The 8,972-nt window shown below is 44.7% G+C and overlaps 1 protein-coding gene across 1 annotated transcript in view; it reads left to right on the top strand.

Moving 5' to 3' along the window:
• Positions 1-455: 455 nt before the first annotated feature.
• Positions 456-8,972, top strand: part of LHFPL6 (LHFPL tetraspan subfamily member 6) — a gene marked incomplete at both ends in the record, with an annotated part of 132,382 nt that continues 123,865 nt past the window's right edge. Inside the window, one exon of the mRNA XM_079535742.1 lies at positions 456-840. Coding sequence (XP_079391868.1) covers positions 456-840 — 385 coding nt within the window. The remainder of the gene's footprint in view (positions 841-8,972) is intronic.

The raw sequence follows: 8,972 nt of genomic DNA, 5'->3' as shown, positions 1-8,972 counted from the left end.
GTTGCAGGAGGAGGGATGAATGAGACCTCGCCTTTTTCTCTATCAGCAGAGGGAAGGTGAAGACGTGCAGGGGTGAGAGGTGAGCAGGGAAGCCCTGGCAGGGCAGCACAGCCTGCGTGCCCACGCTGCCCCCTCATAGTGATGCTAGTGGCTGCAGGAATGGGACAGAGATGTATGATGTCTTCGTGAGAAGTGTTGGAGGAAGGGAAGATGCTCTGGCAGATAAACTCTTCTAATGTCAGTGTTACTGAATTTGGCTTTTTCTCCTTTCTGTTATTTAATCAGGGACTTTTGTCTTCATGATGGGAGGAAACACCCCCCTGGCTTTTAGGATCCGAGCTTCTCTCGTTGTGAGGATTTGCCAAGGCTGAGAGACTCTGGATTATCCCTAACGTTCTAAAATACAGAGGGGCTTTCTGTCTCTCCATTGCGAGGGGCTTGGTGCAGACGTGAAGATGGCCTCCAGCCTCACCTGCGCCGGTGTGGTCTGGGCTTTCCTCTCCTTCCTCTGCGCAGCGGCATCCTGTGTGGGCTTCTTCATGCCCTACTGGCTCTTGGGGTCTCAACTGGAGAAGTCGGTTTCCTTTGGCACTTTCCGGAGGTGCTCCTATCCGGTGCGGGATGAGAGCCGCCAAACGACCATCATGGTGGAGCAGTGCGGCCGCTACGCCTCCTTCCAGGCCATCCCCAGCACCGAGTGGCGGATCTGCACAGTGGTGACGGGCCTGGGCTGCGGGCTGCTCCTCCTGGTGGCCCTGACTGCCCTCATGGGCTGCTGCGTGTCCGAGCTCATCTCCAGGACCGTGGGCAGGGTGGCAGGAGGCATCCAGTTCCTGGGAGGTAAGTGCTGCCTGCTTGTGCTGCGGTGTGGATCTTCACACTTAATTTGTATGGGTGTGGAGGCTTTGGGAAGAGGAAGGTATGAGGCAGACCACTTGGCTTGGCCACTTGACCACTGAGTGGCTGTCTGAGTGTTTGAATGTGGCCCAAAGGCTTGCTGACCTACAGTCACTCTTGCACTGAGCCCCATGCCAGGTTGTTGGACAACCTTTGAGAACTACCTGAGAGGTTCAGCTCACATTTGAGCTAAAGACAGGGAGGGAATGTTTAACCCTGGTAGAGGAGGCGTGAGGAGGAGCCCTGCCAGGCTGCTGGCTCCATTCTGCCCGGTGGGGTTAGAGGAGGCTGCGGTCTAGACACTGCGTAGGAGAATCACCTCCCATTCTTTTTTTAGCCTGCGAATTGTATGGCTTTAGCCGTGGAGTGTTTGAAGGGTATGAGACAATAAGCAGGATACTCTGGTGTGTTTTTTATAGGGCTGTTTTCCCAGTAAATCATCACTCTCCCCTGTCATCAGCAACACAAGGCTCGGTGGCACTCACTGTCACCTCATGCCACTTGGTGTACGCTTGCCTCCATTAGGGGATGAGTTTATCTGCCCAGGTGCCAGCATTTGGGCAGTCCTTCTGGGCCCATTTCCTGCCCTTCTCCCCCCAAATTGAGGTGCACCCAGATAGGACAGTGGGCTCGCATCCCACATGCAAGATGCAAACACAGCTGGGGTGCAGCTTAGGGGACACAGCCAAGGCCCTGTAAGGAACCTGTGCCAGGCCTTCAGCTGGGCGGTGTTAGCGTGGCGCTCCACCGGCTGCCAGAAGCCCTGGCTCTGACTTTTGGAGCATTTTCTGCACTTTAGAGCAAACTGACCCTGTCAATTCGCCCTTCCCTCAGTGTTGCATTCCTGTGTTTAATCTGGCTGACAATTTGAAAACGCAGCAGCTGCTTGAGAGTTAACTCTGCTGGAAGCTGCTGCTTCGAGAAGGCTGCTTCATTATAGAGCTCTGGTCAGGCAACCAGGGCGTGGAGAGGGTTTTCAATTCAGCAAAGCTCTGTGAGCCCATGTGGCCTGGCTAGTTTCACTGAGAGCCATCACAGGCTCTGCTTGGGCTTTAACCACCCCCTCTTTCCAATTGCTGCTCTGCTCATCTGGTTTTAATTTGTGTTTGGTGGTGCCGCATACCTGGGTCTGGTTACAGCCACCATAGCGAAACATGGTGGGGTGGATGGACAGACGGACAAGGGGACATGGGAGGTGTTGGAGACCCTGCACCGGGATGTCAGCGTGGGCCATAGATGTGGGCTCTTCTCCCAGGTGTTCTCCCACTTAAGGAGAACCCTTCAGACCGTGCCACGACCACTCATGTAACCACGCTGCATCTCCTCCCTCTAGAAGGGAGTGAACATCTCAGGAGGTGACAATTCAAAGATACGTGAACCTGTGATAGGAAATGAAAATTGCCAGCAACTTTACTCACAGTTCAGAAATTATTTACACAGCACGTCCAATTTTCCCCTCTACTGGGTTTTATGGTTGTTTCTCATTTCACTCAGCGCTGCTGGAAATGTGTAAGAAATGAACAAAGTGAGAACCCATCATTTCTTAACCTGCTTAAAAACTGTCTGTGGGGACGTCAGAGAGGGGCCAGATGGCTGAAGCCATTGTTTTGGCTGGTCTGAAGGCACGTATGGGGGTAAAGATCAGATCCTTACATCCTTCACCAGATCTTCATCTGCTATTGATCAGTACAGCTCCATTGTTTAAATGACATAGCTATATTTACACAGATGTTGACGTTAGGCATTATAATCATTAGGTTGTTTTAAGTCAAGCCATGAGCTACTGGGGTTATTTGCTATACAGGAATGTGGGTCTTTGTTCCCTGTACAATGGTTATAGGTTGAGGTATATACCACAAGGTGTGCTTTGACTATTGTGATTGCCACTTTAATTGGCCTCCGGCTGGAGATCTAGCCAAATATAACCCTCACAAATATTTTTATTGGGGTTAAAAGAGCCTTCTACCATTATTATTATGAAGGAAAAGCCCAGGGAAAAATAAACAGTGCACGGAGTGGTGCCTGTAACTCATGTTCTGTTCCGTTCCTTTCCCTGCGTTTGGGCAAGGAGATGGGTAATGGTTTCACTTTCTGTTTCTTCTCATCCTGGTCACCTGCACCAACATAGCTGCTGCAGACAGTGGTAGAGGATGAGTGTATGAATAAACTGCATTTTTCTTGAAGTTAGAAACCTGCGTAGGCATATTCAGCGTAGCTGGTTTAAAGTTATAGTGGTGTTCTGTTAGTCTAGGATCTAAGCAGGTTTCCCAGTAGGGTTTAAAATCATGGATTGATGAGTAGCTAAGCCAACTGAGAGCAGGGAGGCCTGTGGGTGGGTGAGATGTAGGCTGCCCTATGAGTTGCTGAAACTCCTTCATCCAATACTGGAAGCATTTTTACTGCCATGAAAGGTGGCAGAGAGGCATATTTACCAGAGGTGCTGAGCAAACAGCCTGATCCTCTTCTTCCAGCAGTAACAAAGAGAGGGAACTCCAAGTAGGTCAGTGGAATAGCACCTGTGCAGAAGTAGTGCAGCTTGCACTAGCTGAACTGTGCCAAGGTTTTACAGCTGGGATTTCCTCAGTTGTATGTGGCAACTCACGCGACGGAATTATTCACGAGTGCTTATGGCACAAATCTGCTCTTATCATAAAAATTGAATGGCAGAGCCTGCAAGAAACTTCAGGTCCGTGCGGACCCGGAATGGCTCTTTAGATATTGGTTGTTTTTATGTACTTTGTATGTGATATTTCAGACAATCCTGCCTAAGCAGCATACATATATTTTATGTTGACTCTGGGATAAGCTGAGTTTATGTTCCTAACAAAAAGGTTGCATCACAGTCTTTTCCATTTGCAATTTTAGGAACCACTTCCTTTCCCATGTATAATCACGTGGCAAGGCTGTAGCTGTTGCAGCAATTGCTTACATGAGAAACAGTGCTATCATTAGCTTCCTCTAAGCTTCTACTAAGGCAGTTTGGGCAACAAGAAGTACCCGAAGTCCAGCCACTTCTTCAGTGGTCAAACTGCTGCTGCAGTATCTCAGCAAGATGCTTCAGGAGCATTTCTGTTGGAGTGCTTTGACATACTGACAACCCAGGTGAAAGTTATGCTGTCTGTAACCTCTTGAGGGCACAGTTATGTAGATAGATACAGTCTTTGCTGGTAGCAGTAAGTGCAGCGTTTCCAGCTGGTTTACTTTGGATGTTTGGAAGATAAAGAGATATGTAATGTAGCTAGAACAGATTGCAAGGATGCATTTTTGACCATAACTATTGAGGACACAACAGCAGGAAGCAAAGTTTAAGAAATCTATGGCAAATTAGAGTCTATAATTATTGATCTTCTTTTCATTGTATCTTGGCAAGTCAATTCTACTTAAGTGAGGAGATGGAAATTTGCAGCTCAGATATGACATACTAATTTGGTGAATAGTTTCACTCTGCAAATGCAGAACAATGATTTTAAGAGCATAGCAATAATCTGAAGAACATAATGAACTGAAAGGTTAGCCAGTTTTATGAGAGACAGCGGATTAAAAGATGCAAGTATTGCAAGGATGGTCAATTTAAAGAGTGTTATGCTGGCAAGGTGAAGCTTTTCATTAAAATGGTCAGTGCACAGGAATTATAGATGAAATTTCCACTTGCTCAGAACTCCCCTTGGCTCTGCAGGAGGGCTAAGACAAGCTCAGAGAGGTATGAATCCAGGGGAGCAGAGCATGCAGTGACCTGCTGACTTAGAGGCCCCTCTGAATCTGACTCTTTGGCCTTGATTTTGAGTGGCATATGAAAAATGAGCTCTTGCCATCATTGTGAGTAGCTGTGTGGCTTACACTGTCATCTTCAGTACTCATCACTTGCTGTGCGAGCAGTGCACACGTTTTGCCAATCCTTTCAGTAAAGAAAGAAGCAGTACTTTCTTTTCCAATCCTCATTTCTCTATTCTGTTTCTCTCGTGTCTCATGGGAGCTTTTAAAATTCCTGAAACTAAGGTCCTTTAATTGCTGGTTAGAAAACATGGAGAGCTCTTGAAGTGGGCAGTGGTAAAAGGAGCATTTAGAGAAGAAGGGGATGAAGATTCTGGCAGCTTCTGATTTCACCTCAGGAAAAAGATGGGGCCTTCTGGAAAAAGTATCATACAAACTGCCCAGGATTCTTATCCAAGTGTCCTGTGCCAATAGTGACCGTAACAGTTTCCGTCACCTATCACCTGCTCAGGACTGCTGTGTATGAAGAAGGGCTGATTAATGTAGCATTTTCCATCAGGATGAACACTGAAGGTGGGGCAATGTGTTGTCTTGTGAAGAACTCTCAGAAAAACTCTCGAGATTTTAAAGAGAAAAAACCAAAGGAGGTGTGCAAGTTAGCATATTAACGGCTGGATGTGACTTTGCAAGTGAGATAGTCAAGGTCTAAGATGTAGAGGATAGAAAAGGGAAGAGAACTAAACCCATAGCACTGTGAGACCGTGTAGAGAAGCTATTCCTCAAAGGAAGTGCTTGAGGAAACAGCTGAAGAAATAGGAGGGCCTCTTGGAAAAGACGGAGTCTGTGAGCCTAAAGAACAAGAAATGTGGCCTGCAGCCAAAGGCAAGGAGAATGAAGGCAGCCTTGGGTCTGAGATTAGCTCAGGAAAAGTCATTAGGGGCTTTGGTGAAGGTAACTGCAGATGACTACCAAGGCTAGAAACCATCAAGGGAAGGAAATGAACTGCGGGCAGTGACCAGTAACCATTATTTTGTCTGACAGCTGCAATGAGACTTTCTGCTTTCTGCATGGAAGGCTAAGGTCAGGATCATTTTCTGCCTATGGGGAGAGAGCGTAACTGGGAAAAAATAACAGGGAGAAAATGAGCCTTGGTGGGAGCAGGAAAGATGGCCAAGAGACTTCCAAGAAGGAAATGATTACCCCAAACCCATGTGGGGAGAATCCAGGGGGGGGTTGTCTGTTTCTACCCAAAACCAAGCACTATTCTTCCCCTCCAAGTTTGTTTCTCAGGGCTGTCTTACATGTCTTTCCCTCTCTTTCATCTTGTCAAATGCAAAGCTTCAGTGACTTTGCTGTGCTGTAGACATGCGACAGGGCGATCCTCACCCAGGACAAAGATGAACTGCATGCTAGGTGTTAATCCAGTGCATACATGTGCATGTAAAGGCATTGCAAGAGGGGCTTGTGAGAGGAACGGATGCCTCACCAGAAGGTAACAGAAGAGCAAAAAAAGGAACGTGGCACTGTTAAATGTTACTTGTGAGTGATTACATGTCATGTTGTAGCCTGATAGATTCAGCAGTAATAAGGTCAGCAGAGAGCACTGTGACTATTTAGACTGAGGTCTGCCTTAGCATAGGTCGCAGGACAACCTTCATGTAACTCCTATTTGAACAAGAGTGTATCTCTGAGGAAAAAAAAAAAAAAACAACAAAAAACAACAAACAGCCTTTCAAGTCTGAATTTAATTCCAGGAAAACAGGATCTTCATAAGTCGTTCCAGTGGTGAATTTTTCTGACTGCTTTTCCTCCAGATCATTAATGCAAATATTAAAAAGTGTAGCACTAAAAATAGATTCCTGCAAAATCACATTTGCTTAAGGATCATTGTAATTATTCTTTTAAGATCCACCAGTTTACTTGTTTTTAATCCATTTAAGCTGTGCTATATTGTGCCTTCTTTACCAAAACCTGTCTGGAAGCAGCTTCATGGCATCACTGTTTCACACTATCACTCCAAATTTCTACAGGTATCCACCAAGAGATTAAGTGTAGTGTTTTGCAGCATCATCCTTTTTTAGGTTGACTGTGCTTCCCTTGACTCGCTGAAATGCATCCTGTGGCAGCTAATGCTGATGTTCAGTGCCCGCTTCCCAGCACTGAAAGTTGCCTTCATCTGCTGTGATAGTGCACAGGTCAAATTCCTGGATTTGGGTCTGGAGTCCAGCTGAGAAAGGCTGGGAAGCATTATGTTTGGGAAGATGCTAAGAACGAGGGAATTTAGAAGGTGATGTTATCTTTAACAGATTTTGTAGCATATGTTCCATTGAAGATTAGCCAGCTCTCTCTCTGCTGTATTCAGACAGAGAAGAGGAATTAAAATATAAAGCAAATTCAAAACAAAAGATGAACTGATACAATATATGTTCTTTGTCGCTGTTGGTTTTTAAATGACATAAATTAGATTCCTATTCTCTTAGTCAGATGTATCCTGTATTGCTTAAGTCTTTTATCAGTGCATTGCCACCAAATCTGACTGGAAGGGAATCGAGGTTAGCAGGTGCTTGTATGTGAAAAAATGTGAAAAAAAAGCAGGCACTTAGATTCCAGACAATCCCCTTTCCTGTGACTGCTTTCCCTTTGGTTGCACATGTCCTTCCTGAAGCCCTAAAGGCTGCTGACCCAGCAGATCTACCAGCACTGCTCTTTGCACAGTCTTTCCCTAAGGAATCCAACCGAAGGAGACCCAAGTGAACAAATGTTTGCTGCTCAAGCTAACACCAGCCATTGCAATGGAGCAGGTTAGCAAGCAAGATTAAATAATAAACATTACTGGTCATAAAGTGCAGAATGATTAGCTCTGAGGAGGCCATTCCTGTCATTGGGGCATGAGGAGCATTGAGCAAGCAAGGAGTTGTAATACTCTTGGAACACTGGAGATGCAACCTGAAGAAGACAGATGGTGCTGGGAGTAGCCTTCATATTTCTCTGCTTCTGTTCTTTTCATTCTGTCATCAGCCAGTTGAGATGTCTTAATTCTTCTGGTGCACCAGAATCATACTGGAGAAGCAGCAGGGCCTTTATCAGCTACAGATTTTCATGTGTTCTTTGAAATGAAGGACACTCAGTGCAAATTATGTCAATATTTCTATCCTAAAGGTAAGAATATTTGATTGTGACATTAATCTAAAATGGGTGTGGATCCAAGGTTGTGTCTTCTTGAAGTGTTACCCAAGTGAATTAACTTGTCTATAGTTAATTGGGCTCTGAAACAAGCATTCTGTTTTTTTTCCTCACCAGTTATATTCACTCCTAATATAATTTTCAGCTAAATAGGGGAAAAAAAAACATGCTAAGTTTCTGCCTGGAGAAAGATTTTGGTGCTTTGGAAGCACAATTAAAATGGAAATGCTGATGTATTAAAAAAAAAGAAAAGATGCTGCTAAAATACTGGAAAGAGTTTCTTTTCTTCCCTTTCCTATTGATGTTAAAAAAAAAATATGATGTTCTGAATGTTGTTGAGCTGCGTTGGATTTCAGCAGATTTTTGCATTAAAAACAACATTTTTGATCTATAGAAATCCTGGAGTGCTGTTTTATTTATCTGCAGAATCAAGTTTAGGCTTCTTGCTTTTTATTTTTTGCCCTTTTTTATTAGGAGGGAACAATGATACTCAGCACTTCTGTGATGCTTTTCATTTCAAAGGGCTTTGCTTGCATAACCTAATGAAACTTCAGGAAATGTAAGACATGGGAACAAATAATCTATTTTGTGGGTGCAAAGTCAGAGTAAACTCCGAGTTACTTCTCTTCTGATCTTCTACGTTTGTATTGTTTAGAGCAGAATCTGGGAGTTAGCAATTTTATTTTTGCCTTGAAAGTTGTGGCTTCTTTTGGTTCCTGAGCTCCGTGAGATGTTTGAATATTGCTGGGATCTTCACTTTGGCATCAAAGTGTTGCAACGTTTTCCAGTGCAGATGAAGTCATATTCCCCACAGAGAGGACAGAATAGTTCCCAAAGGCACATTTTGCAGGATTTTGTCTGGTCTAGTGTTAAATGCTTTTATTTTCTTCTCTCAGGAAACACAGCTTAGTAGGCATTCCGCTTGGAACTTTTCCGTGATACTCAGCCTGCATTTTTCCTTTCCTTGCTCACATCCCTTTATTTCTCCAATGCATATTTTTACCTTCTGATCTCTTTAACTTTTGCTTTACAAAGTAGAATAAGACAGCTTTCAGTTTCCTTCATCACCTGGATAAAGACAAGCACATGAGAGCAACCAAGGCATGCAGAGGCGTTGGAAGGAGCATGGCTTAGTGAAGAAACATGGAATATATACATACCACCTAAACATCACCTACAGC

This window comes from Tetrao urogallus, assembly GCF_951394365.1.
Source record: "Tetrao urogallus genome assembly, chromosome: 1".
In the NCBI taxonomy this organism is placed as follows: domain Eukaryota; kingdom Metazoa; phylum Chordata; class Aves; order Galliformes; family Phasianidae; genus Tetrao; species Tetrao urogallus.
This window is presented reverse-complemented; position numbering and strand designations above follow the sequence as displayed.